Source organism: Callospermophilus lateralis, chromosome 15, assembly GCF_048772815.1.
Source record: "Callospermophilus lateralis isolate mCalLat2 chromosome 15, mCalLat2.hap1, whole genome shotgun sequence".
NCBI classification, from domain to species: Eukaryota; Metazoa; Chordata; class Mammalia; order Rodentia; family Sciuridae; genus Callospermophilus; species Callospermophilus lateralis.
The window spans coordinates 44,694,744-44,720,195 of NC_135319.1; the positions used below are offsets into that span (position 1 = coordinate 44,694,744).

The 25,452-nt window shown below is 35.2% G+C and overlaps 1 protein-coding gene across 2 annotated transcripts in view; it reads left to right on the top strand.

Moving 5' to 3' along the window:
• Mcu (mitochondrial calcium uniporter) overlaps positions 1 to 25,452 on the top strand; it is a 184,922-nt gene that overhangs the window by 126,814 nt on the left and 32,656 nt on the right. For both annotated transcript variants that reach the window (XM_076834405.1, XM_076834406.1), the window contains exon 2: positions 14,777 to 14,846. In XM_076834405.1, the coding sequence (XP_076690520.1) occupies positions 14,777 to 14,846 (70 nt within the window). The remainder of the gene's footprint in view (positions 1 to 14,776; positions 14,847 to 25,452) is intronic.

Below are 25,452 nucleotides of genomic sequence, written 5' to 3' on the forward strand. Positions count from 1 at the left end.
TATGTATGGGTATACATGAGCATCGGACAAAGGGCTCATATCCCAACTATATTAAGAATTTTGATAATAAAAAAGGACAGTCTAACAGAAAAGTGATCAAGAAACTTGAGTACTCACAAGAGAGGATATCCAAATGGTTGATAAACATATGAAAAGATTTCAACCTTATTGGAGATCAAGAAATAAAGCTACTAGGAGATAACTACACACCTAACAGAATGACCAAAATTTAACGAAACTAACAATATCAGGTATGCACAAAAATGGTGGAGCATCTGAAATTCTTAAACACTGCTAGTATGTGTATGAATGGGCACCTGCCACTTTGCAAAACTGACAGTTATCTATTTAAGCTGAACATATGCATATTCTATGAGCCAGCAATTCCTTTTCTAGCTGTATACTAAAGGGTATGCTTATGGGCACCAAAAGACATAGAAAGAATGTTCACCGCAGTATAGCCAAATCTGGGGAAAGCCTAAATGTCCGTTTTGGAATATTGATATAATGGATGCATAGATATGCAGCAATAAAATAGAACTCACTACTGCTACGCTCAACAACATGGAATGTAATGATGAACAACAAAAACCAAATTCAAATTAATCCATGCTGTAATGATTCCATATGTATATAGTCTAGTTCCTTATCAGAAAAAAGAATCTTTTTCTTCTTTCCAGTTCCCATGCAAAGCCTAACTGGTGAAATGGTTCATGGATGACTGTTTAAAAGATAAACAATCCTTTTTTTTTTTTTTAAGGGGGAGAGGCAATTTAGGAATATTTGTTACAGAGAATTATGTAACAAATACCCATATGCTCATCACTTTTAACTTAAATATGCACATTTTGTTATATTTGCTTTAAATCTTTTTGTCTAAGAAAAAAATCATTGCAATATAGTTAAAGTTACCTTTGCTCTCACCCCCAGTTCCAACCCTTTCTCTCCAGAGGTAACTATTATAAAAATGCTAATTACCATAAAAATTATACATATTTTTCCACATTTTTTATTTTTAAAACAATTTGGATTTTTGGTACTGGCAACTGAACCCAGGTACACTTTACCACTTAGCTACATCCCTAGACTTTTTACTTTTTTAATATTTATTTTTTAGTTGTAGTTGGACATAATACCTTTATTTTGTTTATTCATTTTTATGTGGTGCTGAGGATCGAACCCAGGGCCTCACACGCACTAGGCAAATGCTATACCACTGAGCCACAACCCCAGCCCAGACTTTTTACTTTTTGAGACAGAGTCTTGCTAAGCTGCTAAGGCTGTCCTCAAATTTGGGATCTTCCTGCCTCAGCCTCCAAAGTAGCTGGGATTATAGGTATACACCACTGTACCTGGCTCCACAACATGAATTTTTTGTCTTCTAGTTTATTAGGTCAGTGGTCCTGAACAGGTGTCACTGAATTGATATCAAAGGGTTAGCAAAGCTGGATTCCTTTCTAGAGACTCTAGAGGAGAATCTAATTCCTTGCCTTTTCTCCATCCAGAAGCCACCTGCTTCCTTGGCCCATGGCCGCCTCCTTCAGCAACGTTGGAGTATCCTGAGTCTCACACTGCTGTCTGTCTGGTCCCCATAATCATATCTTCCTCTAAACTTGTTAAGGATTCTATGATGACATTGGTCCTACCAGGTAATCCAGGATAATTTCTGTATTTTAAACTCAGTTCATAATAGCCTGAGTCCCTTCTGGAATCCTAATTTCCTTTAGTTTATAAAATAGCATATCCACAGATCCTGAAATCAGGACATGGAAATCTTTGGGAGGTTATTATTTTGCCTACCATAGAGGCTTAGAGGCAAATACAGACCTTAATATAGCAATTTTGAAAGTTTCTTTTTCCGTAGTCTTCATTTTTTAGTTATATTTTCATTTTTCTTGCTCCTGGTTTATTAATTTTATTTCAGAATTTTTAAAAATGCAACACAAATTTATGGTACACATTTTTGTTGTACTTACTTCAAATACTTGGTAGAAAAGGCCAGAGATAAAATAGCAGTCTGAAAAACTGGACCCTGTATATGCTAAGAAAATGAAGAGAATGAAAACAAAGTTAGTAATGGAAATCTTTATGTATGAATACAGACTGCCAGTCTCTCAGACTGTGTAAAGTTGTGAGCAGAATTGCATTCTTGCAGAATATTCTCCATGGGATCCCTAAATAGGAGCGATCAGCTTGTTTCAGGCAGAGCAGGCTGAGGACCATTCTGGATTGAGATTTTTAGTTTGAATAATATATAAAAATCAGAACTGGGGTTGTGGCTCAGCAGTAGAGCACTCACTTAGCATGTGAGAGACACTGGATTTGATCCTCAGCACCACATAAAAATAAATAAAATAAAGGTATTGTGTCCAACTACAACTAAAAAAAACTTTTTAAATATGTATATATAAAAATCATATTACTGTCTTTTTTGATCTCCCTCTTTGAACTGCATGTTAGTGATTTAACTCTTTTAATGGCTTATTCTTTTATCATAATATTAAGTAATGTGTTCATCATCTGAAGTTACACCCCGGAACAGCTTTGTTAAGGATATTTTTTTTTAATGTTTTTTTTTATTGGTTGTTCAAAACATTACAAAGCTCTTGACATATCATATTTCATACATTAGATTCAAATGGGTTATGAACTCCCATTTTTACCCCAAATACAGATTGCAGAATCACATCGGTTACACATCCACATTTTTACATAATGCCATATTAGTAACTGTTGTATTCTGCTGTCCTCTACTATCCCCCCTCCCCTCCCCTCCCATCTTCTCTCAAGGATATTTTTAAACACCAAGTAAATTAAGATAAATCCACTTAAAGGTACACAAAAGATACCTTTATCAAAATTTGTGCATTTTGGGCTGGGGTTGTAGCTCAGTGGTAGAGTACTTCTCTGGCATGTGTGAGGCACTGGGTTTGATTCTCAGCACCACACATAAAAAAAAATAAAGGTACATTGACATATATATTTGTATAAAGCCAAAATGTTTAAAAATTTGTATGAATGTTTTTAAACCTCCAATTAATTAAAGGTGGATTTGTCTTGTGGTATTCCTGTTGGATGAAGTCTGGAAGGACTAAAGGAACATTATGAATTAGCTGGTACATGATCCTATTACTAGTATTCCAGTTGAAGATTTCCACTAAGCAGGACAGTTATATTGGAAAAGTAGGCAGCATGTTCATTTTATTTTTAATTAGGTAAAATTAGGTAAAATAATAAGTAGAAAAGGAATTCTGAAACAAAACCAAGTACTCTGCTATAACTTTCTTTTTATGTTTGTTCTTGTGTAAGTCCATTATACTTACACAACACGGGGGAGGGTAGCAAATGATTTTTATAGCAGCTGTGTGTCCCTCTTGTTATAGAGAAATAAGAAAGGCCTGTAGTTATTTATGTTTCTGAGTGGTAACTGCATTCTTTTTCAATATTAGCTAAAGTTAGAGCCAAAGTGAAAATCTCTCATAGCCTCCTCCGTTGGAAAATGTTTACTTCATTAACATACGAAAGATGTGAGATGATCTCTCAACACCATTACTTCTTCCTTTTAGCCTTACCAAAGAAAAAGTTAAGGAAGCTTGTTAAGTAAAGATCAAGATAAAGAACCAACCTGGGATGCAAATTACTGGACTTTCCTATTTACTGTTTTTCTCCCCTTCTATTCTAGATTTTCTGATGCATTTTAAAATAAATGTATCTGAAATATTTTATATTTGAAAAAAGCAAGAAGCCATATTAGGTTTTTGTTTTGAAAGATTTAAAATCTATAGAAAAATTGCAGAAAGAATACAGGTATATAGCCATATACCCAATGCCTAGATGCATCAGGTATTATTATTTTGCTATAATTGTTTCTGTCTGTATACATAAATATAAATATGCCCATGCATACATGCATATTATTTATATTTTTTACTGACCCATCAAAAGTAAATGTTGGGGTTGGGTTTGTAGCTCAGTGTAGAGCACTTGCCGAGCATGCATGAGTGAGGCACTGGGTTCAATCCTCAGCATCACAAATAAATAAATAAATAAAGTCAAGGTATTATGTCTATCGACTTAAAAAATAAAATAAAAAAGTAAATGTTAACCTAGCTCAGTGGCACACAACTGTAATCCCCGTGCCTCGGGAAGCCAAGGCAAGAGGATCTCAAGTTCAAAGCCACCCTAGCAAAAGCGAGGCACTAAGCAACTCAATGAGACCCTCTCTCTAAATAAAATGCAAAATAGGGCTAGGGATGTGACTCAGTGGTCAAGTACCCATGAATTCAATCCCCGGTTACACCCCACCCCCCCCCCCACACACACACACACAAAAATGTGTTAGAACTGGGCTCAATGATGTACTCCTGTAATCCCAGTGACTTTGAAGGCTGAGGTGGGAGGATCACTAGTTTGAGGCCAGCCTCAGCAATTTGAGACCTTGTCTCAAAAGACAAAAAAAGAGAGGCTTGGTTGTGGCTCAGTGGTAGAGTGCTTCCCTGGTACATGTGAGGCACTGGGTTCATAAAGATAAATAAATAAAATAAAGGTATTATATCCATCTACAATTTAAAAAATTAAAATTAAGAAAAAAGAGCTGGAAATGTAGCTCAGATGTAGAACACCCTGGGTTCAATCCACAGTACCACCATAAAAAGGTATGATTTTTACCTTTAAATACTTTAACCATGCTTTTCCTAAGAACAGTAGCATTCTCCTGCTCTTGTGCAAAATACAAAATCTGTTTTTAACTTTTCTGGAATCCTGTCTATTACTTATGTTTTTATCAGTATTCAAGAACAAAGGAAGCAGGGAGAAGAATTATTAATAGCAGCCACCCACTTCCCAAGTTATTCACCACTGTGTGTCTTCCAGAAACCAGTGTGAAAATGAAAGAGGTTGAGCTTCAAACCTGAACAAAGTAATTGACAGATGAGTCCCTGTAATATTAAGGAGGCCCAGTTTCTCAAAATTACATATAATTGAGCCATTTCCCTAAACTACTACACAGTGTGAGAGTGTCGGGATAGAATATATTGCTGGTTTTTTTCATGACTTCATAGGCTTTAGGCATTGGAAGGATCTGCCACTGTATGTTGTATGATCCATTCATTTTATAGATGAGAAGAATTAAGATTTGAGGTCATGAAACTAGAAATGAGACTAGAATCTAGCTTTTCAAAACTCTCACTCTAGTGTTCTTTCTATTCTGTCACCTTCATGAGCCCTAGTTGCTTATACAAGGGACTTGATAAAAGAGAGAGTTACAGGGTCTGCAGTACGCTAACTCACTAATGTGTCCCTTTGAATCTCATGGGTGAACTATACCATTGCTTCTCAAACTGTATGTATATGAAGTTCCTACTGACCTTGTTAAAATGCAGGTTCTGGTTCAGTAGATCTGAGGGGTGACCTGAGAATCTGATTTCTGGCAAGTTCATGGGTGATACTGATGCTGTGACTTGATGGAACTAGAATAGGAAATATGAATTCAAATTATGAAAAAAAAAAAACGTTGCCAAGGGGAAGGATCTATCAAAAAGAGCAATCAAATGAAGTTACATTTTTTGTTTGTTTCCTTCTTTCTTTCTTTTTCGTACCATGGATTACCCAAAGTTGCTCTACCACTCTCTAGCCCTTTTTATTTTTATTTTGAAACTGGGTCTCCCCTGAGTTGCTCAGGCTGGCCTCAAACTTAAAATCCTGTAGCCTCAGCCTCCCAAATAGTTGGAATTACAGGTGTGCACCACAATACCCAGCTCCATTCCAGTTTTGCTTTCTTTCTCTTTCTTTCTTTTTTTTTTTCTTGGTACTGGGGATTTAACCCAGGGGCACTTAACCACTGAGCAACATTCCCAGCTCATTTTTCACTTTTTTATTTTGAGACGGGTTCTCGCTAAGTTGCTGAGGCTGGCTTTGAACTCATGAACCTCCTGCCTCAGTCTCCTAAGCTGTTGGGATCACAGGCTTGTGCCACTGTGCCCAGTTACCAATTTTACATTCAATAAAAACATCTTTCAAGCCAACTACATTTATTCATTTAACAAATACTAAGAGTTGTGTTAATATTCTGATTTTATTTCATTATATATAAATATATGTTACTTTGAATTATAAAAATGACAATTAAAAAGTATAAATGGTAGGGCTGGGGCTGTAGCTCAGCGGCAGGGTGCTTGCCTCGAATGTTTGAGGTACTGGGTTCAATCCTCAGCACCACATAAAAATAAACAAATAAAGGCATACTGTCCATCTACAACTACAAAAAACAATTTTAAAAAAAGTATAAATGGTAGGTTATTTATGTAACATTGGGTTTTTTAAGGGTTTTTCTTTTTTGTTTAAAAATAATTACTAGTAATACATTTAATAACCATCTCAATTCAGCATGGAATGCATTTAAGCCTACACAGCCAAAAGTATAACAGATAGATATGCATATATATGTATATAATATATATTTGCACTTTGAATATTTCCCAAATGTTTATAGAAATCATGATAATCATGTCTTATTTCTCAGAGCAATTCAGCAGTAAAATAACAAATTTGTGTTAATTCCTTGAGGGAAAACTGGAACACAAAGTTATAAAGCTTGTCAAAGAAATTAAGGGACAAGGAAAAAGATAAAACAACTTTGTTAAATAAATATTTACTAAATTTCTACTTTCTCCTGGTGTGCTGGGTGATATCAATATGTAAAGAAATTGATTCAGTCTTCAGACTGATTATAACCCTGAAGGGAAGGCAGGCATCTAAACAGGTAATTAGAATACAGTGTGATAAATGGGAAGGGATGTGGATGAAATCTAGAAGCAATGCAGGAAAGTTATAAAGAAAATTGAATTGGAAAATGTAATACATTTTAAAAGAAGAATCCATGGGAATTAAGGATTTCTGTATAATAGGATGGATAGAGAAAAATCTAGGTAAAGGGCATAAAGATATTCACTGTAAAATTCTTTCAATTTTGCAGTAGGTTTTAACAGTTTCATAAAATGTTAATAAAAATAGCCAGCTGAGGCTGGCTCTGAACTTGCAAAAACAGGTGGGATGATATAAAGGAGTCACTAAGCACAGTTTGCACTTTTCCTTGTGAATTGTAGATTCATAATAAATGATAGAAAAGAAATGAAATACAGAAGAATTTTCTAATTTTATGTGGATAAGTTGTCATTTAAGAAAAGCAGAATTTCTTGCTCTGATATCACTAACAGATCTATTCTGGGATTCAGGGGTAAAAGTGCATCTCTAAAGCAAAATGTAGTCCCCATAGGGTATACCTTTGTTTGTTTGTTGTTGTTTTGGTACCAGGGATTGAACCCAGGGTCACTTAAGCACTGAGCTACATCCCCAGCCCTTTTTATATTTTATTTAGAGACAGAGTCTCACTTAGTTGCTCAGGTCCTCGCTAAATTGCTGAGGCTAGCTCTGAACTTGTAATCATCCTGCCTCAGCCTCCTGAGCTGCTGGGATTACATGGGCGCACCACCATGCCTGGCCAGCTTAGGGTATAAACATTCCAAATGTTGGTGCAAGATGACTCGGATACAAGGGATCTAGGGTTACAACGAATTTGGACTGTGGTTCTTGTACAGTATCAATCACAGGTTGTCATTGGGCGTAATACCAAAAAGTCTAAGATAAAAACATTGTTAAATTAAAAGTATGAAAAAAAGAAGAAAATAATAACGATATGTACTTCTGTTATGTTATGACTTCTGTTAGAAAGTTATGATATATTCTAGTGGGGAAAATATTGGCCCATGTTATAATATAATGTAGTAAACATCTTAAGAGGTGAATAATTTTCTAATATTAAATTAGACAATTTAACTCACAAACTATCGATACCACCTTCACTTAAACTGCATCAAAAACTTTGTCTCCTTGGTGACACATGCCTGTAATCCTAACAACCCAAGAGGCTGAGGTAGGAGGATCACATTTGAGGCGAGCCTAGGCAACTTAGCAAGACCCTGTCTCAAAATAAAAAGTAAAAAAAGGTGGCAGGTCCGGCAGTGGCTGGGAATGCCGCTCAAGGGTAAAGTGTTGATGGGTTCAATCTCTAGTCCCACCCAATAAAAGAAAAAAAAAAAAGAACAATAAAATACACAGTCTAACTGTTCAACTCTTTTATGGTGCTATATGAAGAGACGCTCTTTTAAAACCTCACGTATCTGCCTTTACATCCCTGTGCTTAGAGAGAGGTGTGAAATGGATGCATTATACTTATTAAATTCTTTTCAGTGAGACAATCGCTTAAGGAGATTAAAGGTTTGAGTTCATATTTCTATAGAACATTAAAGTGAATAACAGAAACTGTTATTCAAGTATTGTTACATTTATATTGTCACATCCTTAAGTGAAACTAGCCTCATGAATTGTTTGGTTATTGTAAATTTAACACAGAGGAGAATTGAGTCATTGAGATTGAAACTCAAGACACTGAGTGATGAAACTGGGCCCCATCTTTTAACTCCAGTGTTTCCCCACCTTTCAGATCTCCAGGGTTTGAAGCCACAGTTCATGCTTATTTTAGAATTTTGATAGATGAGAGGTAGTTTAAAAAAACTTGCTGATGCGATGCTTCAACCATTTTATTATATCAAAAAATATGGAGAAAGCTGACCCCACATTGTAGAAGCTGTTGTGTGCATGTCTTGGTGGAGACCAACTCAAGTAGTTCCACTCTGTCAACTATGGAAGACTGACAAGTTCAGCGTTCTGGAGATAAGAGTTGACAAAGTCGTTGAAATGTGGGTACCCTGGTCTTTAAAAAGAAATTTTTGGAACATTTAAGTAATGTTAAAAAGAACCCATTTTATAAGCATTTCATATTATACTAAAGGAAATGTAACAGGGAACTATTATTTGATTGATAAACTTGTGGCATGGGTAGGCTGTTTATAACAAGGTTTCATCCTTGGACAGATATATGTAGTAGTTCCACCTAAAGCTATTTGATGTACTTAATATAGTATTATATTGTTTGGTATAGTTTGATAAAGGTATTAGGTATTTGATTTCTAATGAAATTAGATGCCAGTGTTTTCCTAAATAAAGGGAACTCAGTTAATAAGGCAATAACTTTTTCTCCTCCCTCTTTCCTCCTTGCTTTTCTTCCTTCCCCTCCTCTTCCTTTCTTTCACCTCATGTCTAATTGGCCCTGAATACTTTGGGGATATTGACAGGTTATTTAAACTTGACAGCCTTTTCAAATTGTTGGCAGAAATAATCTGCTGAGTTTGCTCTTCTGAACTGTGAAAGGTGAATGTAGGAAAAGCTGCATAATTTATGATAGTAGTAAAGAATTTAAAAGTAAGGTGTTTTGGTTTGTTTTGTTTTGTGGTATTTTGGATGCAGCCCAGGGCCTCACGGATGCTAGGCAAGTGCTCAGCTATTGGGCTACATCCCCAACCCTAAAAGTTAAGTTTGGGCTTGAATTTAATTATTTGACCTGAGGACATGAACTTTCTCTTTATAATACTAAATTTTTATTTTATTTTTTTAATTGGCCTGAATCCCATGCTTTGGGGAAGTTAGCACAGTGTTTGGAGTGGGACTCTACACTGATGCTGCTGGCGTTTTTCCTTTCCTGGGCTAAAGGTTGTAATACAGACGGGCGTTACACAGGCCTTTACTTTCACTCCCAGCTCGTGCTTTTCTTTGAAGTTCTCAAGTTACCAAAGATATGGACTGTTTTTATCAAAAGTATAAACTTGTATTTTCTTTCAAAGGGACTGTGTTGGGACCATATTACCTTGTTCGTTTGGCATTAATATTGCCTAGAGGTATATCCTTTCTCTGATTATCTTTGTGTGTTCTAAATACTTTCTTAGCCTTGGTCTCTTCCTTTGAAATATATGGATAAAACATACCACTTGCCTGAATGTTTTTGCTTAAACTTGTCATATTTATTTTTTAAACTTTCAGCATCAGTCAAGTATTTATTTAAAGATTGCTATTAAAAATTAAAGAAAAAAACTAAAAAGCTTACTACTTGCTTATAATATTGAGAATAAAATTGTACCCATGAAATATACTCAACTAAGGGGAGCCGTGGAAAATAGGTATAGCAATGCTTCTTTGGTTTAAAAAATATCTTCTCTGGGTTTTAGTTGTTTTGTCTTTTTTGTTTTTCCATTGTTCACATTTGTTTTTACTATATTTCAAGAGAAAAGGCAAGAGCAAAATCACTTTTGTTTTCATTGGCCTTATTAGACTGAAAGCTACTAGAAGATTTAAAGAAAGAAAGAAAAAAAAAAGATTTAAAGAAAAGGACCCATCTTTGTGTTTGTGAACACTCAAATAATATACTATAATTGTTAGTGTCCTTATAGAAATGGGCAGGAAAGGACTTTGGAAAGTGAATATCTCAAAACTACACAATTTTTTTCTACAGCAAAGATCAGAAAACATAAAGGGCCAAATTATAAATATTTTAGCTTTTTTTGAGCTGCATGGTCTCCACTTCAAACACTCAACTTTCTGTAAATATGCAACTGCTGAACTCTGGAGTGAGAGAATATGTTAACCCACAATAGCAAGTAAATGAATGAGCCTGGCTATGTCCAATAAAACTTTATTTACAAAAACAGGTGGCTGGCCTGCTGATCCATATTCTGTAGCATCAAAAAAATATTATTCATAAACAACCATGTGTGATGCAGTTCTCTGTGCCACAAAAACATCTGTTATTATTGTTAAAAATTATATGTGTAAAATTGTGGAAGACAGAGCACTTCTGGTTTCAAAACGGTCCAGTAGATATATACTATTTTTAAGTAAAGTGATACGAGGGTTGGATTTTCCTTTAATAAACTCTGAGGATAGGGGAAGGGAAACTGAATATATAGATGATGAACTGAGTTTGATAAAAATATTGAGATATATGTATATTTTTTAAATTTTATGGTACTGGGTATTAAACTCAGTGTGCCTTACCACTACGCCACATCCCTAGTCCTTTGTATTTTTTGAGACAGAGTCTCATAAGTTCCTGAGGATCCTGCTAAGTTAACAAAGCTGGCCTCGAACTTGTGATCCTCATGGCTCAGTCTTCCAAGTTGCTAGAATTATTTTTTTTAATTTTTTTTTGATAAATATTGAAGCAGGTGACAGGTACATGGGATTTCTTCACACTTTGCTGTCTACCTCTAGGTGTTTTTGAAACTGTCAATATTAAAAGTTATTACTTTGTATAAAAGTTACTACTTTTTATAATGGGGCTGGGGTTGTAGCTGAGTGGAAGAGCGCTTGCCTAGCATGTGTGAGGCACTGGGTTCAATTCTCAGCACTACATATAAATAAATAAAATAAAGATACATCAACAACTAAAAAATATTTTTTAAAAAAGTTACTACATGAAGTATTAATGTCCCAATAAAGATAGGAGTTTGTCCTTTCTCTTTCGCATACCTTAGAATGGGGAGGAACATAAAAACCAGAAATATAAGCTCCATCTTTAGCGTAACCAGGGAGATCTCTGCAATTCCAAATCAAAATATATAAATAAAGGTTCCAAATCCAGTGAAAGTCAAGTAGGTATAGGGGACAACCTAGAGATGGTACCTATGGTAGCAAATTCTCAACAAAGCCAGTCAAGCATGGTTCTCCAAAAGAAGCAGGTGACCTCAGACTTCTCCAAAGCAACATTCGGTGCTGACACTTTACCAAGCCTCAAGGAAAGACTAATTTAGGAATTAACATGCCAAGCTTCAGGAAATTTAGCTTTAAAGGTCCCTTCTGCAAGACAAAGTTCAACTGACAAAGAAATGAAAACAGAAATTACAGCTAAAGAAAGAATTGGCAGTGATCATGGAATTCATTGATCAATAGAATGAAGACTAAAACATATGTGGGTATTAGGGTATAGGGGATTGTACATCTTTAAAACCTTAAAAAAAATAAAATAAAATAAAACCTTGACAGTATAGTAATGATATATAACTTACTGGAAGTTAGAATGAGGAATAGAAATGATGTGAAGTAATATGTCAAGCATCAGAAGTCATTTAAAACAAATCCAATGAAAGTTTAAGTTATGGGATGGAGGGGAGTAGGTAGCTGGACACATAGTTGATACATAGCTGGAAGTGAAAGGTCAACTCTAAAGGAAGTAATATAATGAGCTAAACTGGATGGTAAAGGGAAGAAAAAAGCATAATTGTTAGTTCATCATTGCTCATAATAAAGGATTTTTATATTTTAATATAAGGTATATTTTATGTAAAGTTATGGGGTACAAGGGAATACCAAACGATGGGATTACCATTTTAAATTGTGGGGCCAGAATAGGCCTCACTTAGATTTGAAGGAAATAATCTGGAAATTATCCAAGCAGTAGCTATGCAAAGGTTCTAAAGCAAAAGTATAGCTGTTCAAGATATAGGGATGAATTTAGAAGGGCTAAAGTTCAGTGATTAAGAGGAAGATTGGTAGGAGAAAAACTCAGAGAGATAATAGGACCATTAAAAAAATTGACTTTTACCTGAAAAAAAACTAGTAGAATAAAAAAAGTAAACCTTCCAAATTATCAGAAGGAATACATGCATAATGACTAAAACACAATAAGGATAAACTATTTTAGTAAACTATTTTTAAGAAGAGAGCAACCAAAAAAAAAGACATATCATAAAAGCTCATAACTGAAAGATTAAATATGTATATTATATGAATGTAAATAAGCTGAACTTTCTAAAATATTTCCAGATTAGACCACAAAGAAAGCTATTTAGCTGGATACAGTGGTGCTTGCCTATGATCCCAGTGACTCCGGAAGCTGAGGCAAGAAATCACAAGTTCAAGCATAGCCTAAGGCAATTTAGAGAGACCCTGTCTCAAAATAAAAACTAAGAAGGGCCAGGAGTGTAGCTCAGTGGGAGTGCCCCTGGGTTCAATCCCCTGTACCATAAAAAACAACAATAAAAAATACCATCACCAACACACAACATACACACACCAAAAACTATCCATAGTCATTTCTAAAACAACGAAATCGGGAAGGATCAACAGAGATATAACAGGCACATGCAAACTAAAACAACATGGGAGTTGTGTTCTTATTATTGGACAAGAGAGTACAAGAACATTCCACAAAGAAGAAGGACATACAAGATCTGTATGAAGAAAATTTTTAAATTCTTCTCAGGGATGCAAATAGAGACTCAAATTGAAAGGCTTACAAGGTTGTTGGGTAAAAAGACTCAAAATCATCCAGATGTCAGGTTTTTTTTATTAATCCATGGAGTAGATACAGTCTCAAAATGGCAACATTTATTAAACACTTACTGTATGCCTGCTATCTTTCTAAATGCTTTATATGTATTACTCGGTTAGTCCTCACAACAGCTTTATATAGTAGGTGTTAGTAGTAGTACATCTTTTAGTGTAGAAATCAAGGCACCAACAGTCTCATGAACTTGCCCAAGGTGGCATTTATATGTGGTGCTGAGAATCAAACCCAGTGCCTTACACATGTGAGGTAAGTGCTCTACCACTGAGCTACAACCCCAGCCCCAGACTCTACTTTTTCACCCACTATACTATACTGTTATCTTTTTTAACTGTAGGATTATGTGTGCATGTGTGTGTAAGTATATAAACTGACTCTCAAGTTCAAATGGAGAAATTCATAATAAGGAATAGCAAAGAAAATGACAAGGGAAAACTAGCCCTACCAGATATTAAAATAGATTATAATATAGAATGTTGAGAGGCTGGAGTTGTGGCTCAGCAGTAGAGTACTTGTTGTGTCCATCTACAACTAAATATATATATATATATATATATATATAAAATAGAATGTTGAAACAAAGAACTATTTATGGCACACATAAACAGATCATTGGATAGAAGTTCAGAAGTAGATCCAGAATCATATAGGTATTTGGAAAATTATGAAACTAGCATTTCCAATGAGTGAGGAAAAAAATTATTCACTATGAGACAGCTGTGTTGTCATTAGAGGGATACTTGGATTTTTACTTCTTTGATTAAAATTAATTTCTAATAAATCAAATATTTAAACCTAAAAAAGTAAACTAGCTGTGGACAAAGTCTCAAGTTGCCTTCCTTTCTTCTTCCTTTGATACTTTTTGTAGCTAAGAAAGTAAAAGGTACAAAGGAATAAATAAAGTTTTGGGCAAGTCAAAAAGTTTTAATTATGAGAACCTTAGTTCCAGACCCACAGTGGCATTTCTCTTTGAAGAAGTAGCAAAAGTGGGTGTGACTGTGATTTCCTTCTAACACAGAGAAGGTGGTGAGTAGGGACTCCAGGACGGAGGTTGCCTATCCACACTTTACAAAAGGAGAAAGAGCAGATACCTACCCTCATAATGGTAAATTCATGAGACAGCTACTTCGTACCTGTCTTGTGCTTGGTAAAGGATAGGCAGGAAATGCAGGTGTGAAGGCTAACAAGAGAAATGAGCAAGAAAATGTAGTTTAGTCTTGATAGCACATATCAACAATATCAAGTGTTTTTACAATGATTCATCAGATGTAATTCTAGTCTTAATATAACATTTGTACTTATGTGTGTGTATGTAAATGTGTATGTAATCTTGAAAATACACCAAGAAAAGTTCATCACTGCTATTATGTATGGATGTTAGGAGTTTGAAAGTCTTTAATATTCTTTTACCTGAATTTCTAAACTTTTCTACAAAGGATACACAGTACTGATACACTCAAAAGCTATTTTTATTTCCTGTGTACACTTACTTGTGTAACATTTGTTGTTCTTCCTGACAGTCGATGTGTCTTCTTTTTGTAGGTCCACCAGAGGCTCTCCTCCTGGCAGAATTTGGGAGTTGTTTATTGCAGTACTGTTGTGCCCTCTGATGGTGAGTTTTGGCAAAGCCATTTTTTAATGTCTAATTTTTTTCCTTTTCTTTCATTTAACGTTTACATTCCCTAGCTGATGTGTAAACTAATAAACTAAAATCTTTCACATAAGGTAGAATTGGGTTTCATAGAAGGAAAGATTAAAGAAAGGAAATAAAATTTGGGTGAGGATCTAGTGAATTTAGAGGAGAAACTAAGAAGAGAAAATAAGAGGCCCATCAAGTCTTTATAGGTCACAGAATGTTCATTTTAAAAGTGAGGACATGGGCTGGGGATGTGGCTCAAGTGGTAGCGCGCTCGCCTGGCATGCGTGCGGCCCGGGTTCGATTCTCAGCGCCACGTACAAACAAAGATGTTGTATCCGCCGATAACTAAAAAATAAATATTAAAAAATTCTCTCTCTCTCTCTCTCTCTCTCTCTCTCCTCTCTCACTCTCTCTTTAAAAATAAATAAATAAATAAATAAAAGTGAGGACATAGGTAATGTGAAGATGAGAGAAGCACTGTTTCTGGTATTCCCTAACTGTCTGGTTTCCACATTATGATGATCAAACACTCTAGCCCCATCATGGTGTCAGAGCCTAGACAGAAGCAATTCGAAGTCTGAGACCCTCTGCTCTTGCTTGTCTTTTTCTTCCCTTAGGCTGAGGACTATAAATTTTCTTCTTTGATATGGGAAGAGATGAACAGATACTTGGGAGATCACATGTAATCCTTTGTAAATGTCTACAATGCTATAAACTGGCTTCAGAATCTAAGCTTTGGTTTTTTCATACTAGTAGAGGGAGATATGTTTACTTTATTTTACTTTTATTTTATTTTATTTTATTTTTTGGCATTGGGAATCAAACCAGGCCTCACACATACCAGGAAGGTGCTCCCCATTGAGTTACATTCCTAGCCCTTGTTTACAACTTTTACTCTCATTGTACGTGTACAGTTTAGGCTGCTTGGTTTAGAGGTTGACTGTTAAATATGTTTCTTCTGTGTAGAATTTGGTTTGTTAGAATTCCAATTTCAACCTTATTATCATTCATTTATAAGCATATTCTTTTTTATTTAATTGATTTTATTTTTTATACACAACAGCGGAATTCATTACAATTCTTATTACACATATAGAGCACAATTTTTTATATCTTTGTATATAAAGTATGTTCACTCCAATTCATGTCTTTATACATGTACTTTGGTTTTGTTTTGGCTTTTTTTGCATTACAATTCTTATTACACATATATACCATAATTTTTCATATCTCTGTTTGCATATAAAGTAGGTTGATACCCAATTTGTGTCTTCATAATGTACTTTGGAAGCATATTCTTATTCATCTATAAGCATGGCAACCATTGAAAGAGCATCCTGCAAATTTACAAAGACAATTTAGACTGAAGAATCATGAATGATGAATCATGAGAATCCTAGAATGTTCTGTCAGTGTAGATATTTGCAAAGCTGTTTCTAGACAGTGTGTTCTTACTTGCTGCACTCTCTAAACTTGGAGGAAATACCCTTTTGTGGTTATTCATTTGTAATATGGAAAGGTTGTAAGGGAATATAGACCAAAATCAAAACAAGGGAAATATTGGCTTTCTTTTACCTATTTCTGAAAGACTTTTTAAAAACTGCTAAAGTGGTACCAATTACATACTAATATTGTTTATTATATTAAAAAGCAATAATCCACCTACTGTAGCCAAAAGACAGGCGAGTGTGTTTCCCCCCAGTCAAGACTCAGGATGTACCCACATATCAGAATTCATCACGTGGCCAAGGGCCAGAAGACTGCCATGCCCTTACTTCTTTCCAAAGCAGTGAGTAGGTATTTCTCTTCCCTCTGACACTCTTCTGATGCATTACACATCCAAACCAGGGCTGTCCACATCTGAGCCTCTCCCACTCCCAGGTTGGTTACCTTCCCCGATGAGCAGTGTGTGAGTGCTGTGGCTTCCCAAGTCTTCCACAGCTCTTGGCATGATCAGTCTTCTTGACTGTAAACACTCAGAGATGTGCTGTAGTACTTTGTCATGATTTTAATTGGCCTTGTATTGTTGCTTAATGATATTGAACAGCTTTTCATGTGCTTAGTAATCAGATGTTTTTGAGGGAAAATGTTTGTTCAAAATTTAGGCCCAAGGTTCAATCCCCAGTACCAAAAACAAAACAAAACAAAACAAACAAACAAAAAAAAACTCTTGTTAGTTTTGAGTTGTCAAAGCTCTTTATATAAAAAATAAAAAGGACTGGGGATGTGGCTCAGTGGTTAAATGCCTCTGGCTTCTTTATATATTCTAGAGATTTTCTACTGTTGCTAAAGCTGGCCTAAAACTTGCAATCTTCCTGCCTCAGTCTCCTGAGACACTGGGAATTTAGGGATGCACCACCACACCTGGCCTCCTGTTACTTTTAAAAATAGTTTTTGGGGAAAAGAGAAAAAAAATTTTTTGAGTCAAGCTGTGTTATGAATGGCCACTGTTGTACATAGTTGGAATTTCTATACTAAGGTCATCATCATATTGAGAGCACAGACATAGTTCACAGCTATATATCTTTCATTCTAACTTTTAAGACTTGATAACAGAAGAGAGATGAAAAAAGGAACCCATGTAATCACCAAAGGTGATAGGACATAGAGCCTCACAACCCTAAATTTGAAGATACATTTTTCCATTTTCAAAATACATCTGATTGTTTGGACTTTTGCGGGGTGGGTTGTTGGTGTTGTTTCACGGTGCTGGGGATCGAACCCAGGGTGTCGTGCATGCTAGGCAAGAGTTGTACTACTGAACCTTGCCCCCAGCACCAGTTTTTGGACTTTTTTGTAAGTAGAAATTTTAATTTGCCAAAATGGAGATAAATTTATTCCATCAAAGGACCCTTTTCTTGAAGAATTTTATAAAAGATTGGCTTTTCACATTGCCAAAAAAGTAGCCACATGATATTGAAAGACTTTAAGCTGTATGTGCTGACATTGTTTGAACTGGCTTAGTTTGGAGTAGAAGCAAATTTATGTCAGATTTTAGGTGATATAATCTGTTTAGGATTGCTGTCATGTTTTCTAATATTTTGAAGTAAATTTTGAGGGAATTAGAAACTCTCATTTCTTCCCTGGATGCAGTTTGATAAAATGATTGATTTTGCACTAAACAGTTAGTTCCTAGTTTTCTATTAATATGCATGTTGGCATGGTCATAGAAAAATTCCTAATATATGACTCTCCTGTGGAAACTAGAAAGGCTATTAACATTGACCATTCTTAAAATCGAGTGTTAAATTTCTTTGTTGAAATAACCACTGAGGGAAAAAGTTTTGTTTTGTTTTGTTTTTTTACTGGAAGGAGGATCTTGTTTCTCTCTGCACAGATGGTAATGCAGAGATATATACTGCCCTGCTGGGGACACAGCCCTGCCTGTTGTGATATTGTATTGCTTTTTTTCATTGACACATACAGGCATTTTGAAGACTTCCAGCAGGCCTACTACCACAGAAGGAACAATTTCTTGAGAACAAAGTTTTTATCAAGAGAAAGGATCAAAATGTAAAATTAGTTTTTGCTTGCTTAATTTTTTGACAGGAGATTTACCTTTTAAGATAAAAGAATTTAGTACAGGAGGAGTTTATTCATGGCTTGATTTGCTCGGGGGGATGTTTAGGGCTTTATGAATGAGTGTAAACTTCTAATTCATCACCTTAAAGTCATTATTATAGGCTTGGCAGAAAGGTCATAAACCCTTTAGCTAAGCTGCTTCCCTAAGTTAGGTAATTAGAAATGGATAACCCTGGAATTTTCTACTGCTGGAGGAAGTATCTCAGTAAACTAGTCACGAAATGAAAAATTCTGCCAGTTTCTTTGCAGGCATCTAGAAAAACCTCAAAGCTCTTGAAGACTACCTCTGACTCAGAAAACCTCAGAATTGAAACTTGGATTTGTAATCTTTTCACTGGTGATATTGCATCAAAGCAGTGTAATACATTCAATTCTCGGAGTCCCAGAGAATCTTTAGGTTTCTTACACAAGCCTCACCTAGCATCATCGGGCAGTGTGAGCTATGGGAGCTCAGATTATGTTAAGCATCACAGTTATATTATGTAAGAATCACAGAATACTAAGAAACATACCTTTCTCAGTTTTCACTGCTTCTTTTCATCAAAACATCAAGGTACAGCTTTTTAGATATCAAAGATTATATATAAGTTACCACGTTCCAAAACCAAGCTGTTATGTGATTTCTTTTATTCAAGCCAAATAATAGCGATCTTTGTACAGAATTAAAGTTGCTTGGGGGATTGAGGCAGGAGTATCACAAGTTCAAGGACAAGTTAGTGACCCTGTCTCAGAAAAGAGAAGGAAGATGGGGAGTAGCTCGGTGATAGAGTACTTGCTAGCATGTGTGAGGTCCTGGGTTCTATCTCCAGTACCCCCCAAAAAATTTCAAAAACTAATTTGTTTAATTACTTTTATGCTTTATTTCTTTTAAAAAAAGGAAATGGTCATTACTTTTAGTCTAAAAATGAGGAAAAATCTTCAGTTTTTGAAAGTATTTAAAATATGACAGTAGAAGAAATTAAATTTCCAGTGCAGTAAAATAAATTATATCTAAAATTCTTATGTATAAATTGTTTGAAATTTTTTTAGGAAAAAGGACTTAGGGAGGAGTCTCTCTATAGCTTCATCAGATTCTCAGAGGTCAGTTAACCAAAAATATTAAGAAACACCAAATTAACTTGTATAACATGCTTATTTTAAAACTCCATTTTTTTTAGAGCCATTTTAGGTTCTAAAATTTTAGATTCTAAAAGATAGCTCTGCGCTCTGTGCCCCCAGGCACATGCACATCCTCCCCCATAACCAACACCCCCAATCAGAGTGGCAGAGTTGCTACAGTCCATGAATCTACATTGACAAATCATCATCCAAAGTCCATAATTCACATTAAGGTTCTTGGTGTTTTATATTTTGTGGGTTTAGACAAAGACATGTCTCCATGATTATAGAATCATTCAGAGTAGTTTCATTGCCTCAAGAATCCTTTGTGCTCCACCTATTTATCCTTCCCTCCTCCCTAGCCCCCTGACAACCACTGATCTTTTTTATAGTTTCCACAGTTTGCCTTTAACAATGTGTCATGTGGTTGGAATCATATAATATGTAGCCTTTCAGGTTGCCCATATATATATAATATATACATACACACACACACACACCATATATATTCTAATTAGTTATACATGATGGTAGGATGCATTTTGACACATTATACATAAATGAAGTATAACTTCTCATTTTTCTGGTTGTTTGTGGTGTAGAGTTACACAGGTTATGTAATCATAGATGCACATAGGGTAATAATGTCCGATTCATTCTATCATTCTTACCCCCATGCCCCTTCCCCTCTTTTCACTCCCCTCTATCTAGTCCAAATTACCTCTATTCTCCCCACTCCCGTTGTGAATTAGCATCCACATGTCAGAGAAAATATTTGGCCTTTAGTTCTTTAGGATTGGCTTATTTCGCTTAGCATACTATTCTCCAGTTTCATCCATTTATTGGCAAATGCCATAATTTCATTCTTCTTTAAGGCTGAGTAATATTCCATTGTGTATATATACATAGTTTCTTTATCAGATTGACTTTTTCCGTTTAGTAATACATTTCAGTTTTCTCCATGTAGCAGCTGCAATAGCAAGAAAGGCTGAGGCAAGGGGGATTGCTTGAGCCCACAAGTTTGAGACCAGCCTGAGCAACATAGTAATACAACATCTCAAGAAAGAAGGAAGAAAATTAAAAAAAAAAGACGGCAAGAAACAAATTTTCTTTATGTCTTTTCATAGATCATTTCACTTTAGCACTGAGTATTAGTCCATTGTCTGGATGTACTGTAATCTATCCATTCACCTACTGAAAGAGATCTTGGTTGCTTTCAAGTTTCGACAATTTTAAATAAAGCTACCATAAGCATCCATGTTCAAGTTTTTGTGTGGACATGAATCTTTAATCCCTTTGGGTAAATACCAGGGAGCATGATTGTTAAGAGTGTGTTTGGTTTTATAAGAAATAAATTGTCTTCTAAAACGGCTATGACATTCTGGGCTCCCATTAGCAATGAATGAAAGTTCCTTGAGCTCTGCAACCTGGCCAACCTGGTGCTTTACCAAGACACTCCTTTTTCCTTGTTGTCTTCTGTGGAGTAAGTTAGTTTTATTATCTTAACAATTAAAGAGATGATTGGATTTAAACTCTAGATTTTAAGAAAAGTAAGAAAAACTTTTAAACAAGATACGTTCACAATTTGTGAGTGTGATGGAGGCTACTGGGGATTGAACCCAGGGTGGGGTTGCCACTGAGCCATATTCCCAGCTCTTTTTTTAAAATTTTTTATTTTGATACAGGGCCTTGCTAAGTTGCTTAGGGCCTCAAAGTTGCTGAGGCTGGCTTTGACCTTGCCATCCTCCTACCTCAGCCTCCCAAGCCGCTGGGATTCCAGGTGTGTGCTGCTGCACAGAGCTGTTCATGATTTTCATTGAGTCTTCTGAGGCCTTGTAAGGCGTTAGTATACCTGCATTATAGGTGGGAAACTGAAGTTCAGTTGTATTCAGTAGTGTGGCCATAGATTATAGATTCAAGGTGTCCTCTTCTGATAAAATTGAGTATTACCAAATCTAAGATTCCAGTACCATAATTTTTCTGCTGTTCTCCACTGTCTGTACTTTATAATCATTTTCAGCTTTTAGCCACCTGGAAATGAAAATGGGCCAAGAACTGAAGTATAATTATTGTTATTTTCCAATAATCAAAAACATTATTTTAAAAGAAAAAAAATACTCAGAACTATATATTAGGACAGGATTTTATATTTACAAACTAAAAATATTTAATTCTCAGAATAATACAGGTAGATGAATGGAAGGTAGGAGGAGAATGACCTTTTACTTAGCACAAAGGCTTTTGACATAATGATGGATTAATTATTTTCATAAACTGATACAGGAGAACTGGAAACAGCAGGCTGGGAATGTGGCTGAAAAGGTAGAGCACTTGTCCAGCATGCACTAAAAACAAACAAACAAACTGGAATTAGTACTGGGAACTTTGAATTCCAGGTGGGTTAGGAGTATACAACTATTTAATAGAAGACTTTTTAACACCATATATTTAAAAATTATTTTAAGTACTTTCACAATTTGTATCATTTAAGCCTCACAATGACTTCCTGAAAATAGTTTTTACAAGTTCTATGGATTCAGATATACAAATACTGATTCACTTTAGTTACACAATGAAATGTAGTTGATTTGATTAGAATCAATTTATATTAGTGGTTAGAAAGACTCAAACAACTGAATTTACCAAACAACTCAAGTTAATTTTTAACTTAAATTCTGTTAAAATTTAATATTTTGACATTAATGTAGACGAATATTTTCACTTAATTATTTACATATGTTGCTGTAATTTGGCTATGACTTGTCCCCACTCATACATACTGAGTAGGGGCAAACTCATATTGAGGCTTAATTCCTCAATGCAACACTATCAGGATAAGGAGACCTTTGGGAGATGACTAGTTCACAGGGTCACTTTACTCAAAAATGGATTAGTGCCTTTGTTAAGAAACTGGGTTAAGTCTCAAGAAACTAGGTTAGGTATCTCAAAACTGGATTAGGACTCAGGAGTGTAGTGGGCTTGCAGGACTGGATTAATTACTGCAAGACTGAGTTATTATAAAGGAAGGTTATCCCTGGTGTTTGACCTCTTTGATGCCATCCATCATATTACAATGCACCAGGAACCATCTGCCCCATCTTTCTCAGGACCACTCCTGCCTCAGCCTCCAGAGTCACTGTGATTATAGGCATGAGTCATTGTGTCTACTTAAATCTCTTGTCTTTAGAACATATTCAACCTCAAGTATTTTTTATAGTAATACATAATGGACTTAAGACATAAGTGTTTCTCAAACTGATTACTCTTCAAATAATGTATAACAGTTTTTTTAAAAGTATCAATATATTATAAATAATTTAAACAAAAATTTAAAGTATTAATATATTATAAAATTTAAAGTATTAATATATTATAAATAATTTAAACAAAAATTTAATCCTTGTACACATTTAAGTAAATCATTCCAAGGTTATTTTGAAGCATGCACATTTTATTTATATATACAAATTAGAGATATTCTGAATATATTTTTGTATGACAGAATATATATATTCTGCATATTTATATATATTTTGCATATATATATATATTACATATATATATATAATATATATATATTATATATATATATTCTGCATATTTATATATATTTTGCATGCTCTCCTGGCATGCGCCGGGCGCTGGGTTTGATTTTCAGCACCACATAAAATAAAATAAAGATGTTGTGTCCACTGAAAACTAAAAAATAAATAAATAAATATCTCTCTATCTATCTATCTATCTCTCTCTCCATCTCTCTCTCTCTCCAAAAAAGAAAAAGAAACTATATTGAAGGAAATAGAAGGTGGGAATAAATGTGGAGTTATACCATGTTAATGAACATGAAGGTATTACAAAGAATTGTTCATTCCCCCCAAATTAATTTGTAAACTCAATCCATTGCTCGTCTAACACTCAACATGAATTTCAAAATTCATATGAAAGAATAAAACTATACAAACAACTGAGATAAATTTGAAATAGAAAAGCAAAGGGGACATGGTTTATCTAAAGCACACATTAAGACAAATAGAAAAAACAAAGGGGGTATGGTTTACCAAAAGCACATATTAAGACTGTAATCCAAATGTATAATTTTAAAACTGTAATCCAAAATGTATAATATAATTCTTATAATAGAAAGAAAGAAACTATAATCAAAACAGTGAAGTATTGGTGCAAGAAAGATAATTGGAGACAGATGTGCTGGCACACACCTATAATCCCAGCAGCTCAGGAGGCTGAGGCAGGAAGATCAAGAGTTCAAAGCTAACCTCAGCAACTTAGCATGCTCTAAAGCAACTTAGAGAGACCTTGTCTCTAAATAAAATATGAAGAAAAAGGGATAGGGATGTGGCTCGGTGCTTAAGTGCCCCTAGATTCTGTCCCCAGTACAAAGAAAGAAAAAGGGGAAGAAGATTATTAGATCAAAAGACATAAATCTTATTTATATGGAAAGTTGATGTGTGATGGAATTGGCTTTGTAAATTAGAGAAGAAAGTGCAGAGTATTCAATAAATGATGCTGTTATAATTGACTTACTATATCACAAAAGTGAATTCCAGGTGGCTCAAAGAGTGAATGTAAAACACATAACTTGAAAAGGGGGGAATTACATCAAAAACTGAAAACATTGAATAGCGTTGCTAACTCTTAGTCTTCTCTTTATTCGTAATAGGGAAAATGTGGGTTTTCAATGGATAAATTATAATCTTTTTATATAATAAAATTCTGTATCAGAGTTTAAGTGAATGATATATAAATGTGATTCAACTTGGATAAATCCCAAAGCAATAATGAGCATAAAAGGCAAGTTGTATAAGGTTGTGCACAGTGTGATCATTTATACAAAATCTAATCCATGCAGTATATACTACAGTTATTTAATACTGTGTATCAAATTACTGCAAAGGGTCTTAACAACAACAATCCCTTATTATCTCTGTGTTTCTGTGGATTAGGGATTCAGGAATAGTTTAGTTAAGCAATTCGGAGTCTCATAACGTAGTTGTCCCATGTCAGCTAAGAGCTACAATCATCTGAAGGCTTGATGGGGCTTAGAGGATCCAGATCTAAAGGAGCTCACTAATGTGGCTCTTGATGGAAGCACCACTACATATAAGCTTCTCTGTAGGGCAGTAGGATTGTCCTCATAGTGACTGGCTTCCCCCAGAGCAAGTAATCCAAGAGAACAAGGAAGAAGCCACAATCTTTTACCAGGTAGCATTGGAAGTTACACACCGTCACTTCTCCCGTGTTCTACTGGTTATGTAGAGCAGCCCTGATTTGATGTGGGTTGAGACTAAAAAAGGGTGTGAATGCCTACAGGCAAGACATCCATCATAGAGAGTCATCTTAGAGGCTGGCTATTGTTAGAAACACCAGGTGCGCTAACAATCAGGTGCTCTGAGTGTAGGGCAAACTACCTTTGCCTGCAATGCCTACTACTACACCTGGTTAGGAAGCAGGCAGTCCACCTGTTTTTACCCCTAACACAGTACTGCCCCTTGCTCTGATAGGAGGAGCTCCAGGGTACAGTCTATGCAATTGGCTAATTTTAAAATTTGGGAGGGCAAAGGGAATGTTAAAATGGCTATGATGGGATCTTACATCCCAATTAAGACTAAACACTATATTTTGAAAATGGACCACCAGACTTTCTATTTGTCACACCATTGAAAAATTATGTGACAAATAGAAAGTTGAACATTGAAAAATATGTGCATGAGTACATGTGTTCCTGTCTGCTTACATACATGGTGTGTGTGTGTGTGTGTGTGTGTGTGTGTGTGTGTGTGTGATGGGAATGGTAAATAGCATCTTCCAACTTCAGGATCATGGTTTTCTTTGGAGAAAGACTACCCTGCTTCAGGGTGGATAATTGAACCAGAGCAAGGCT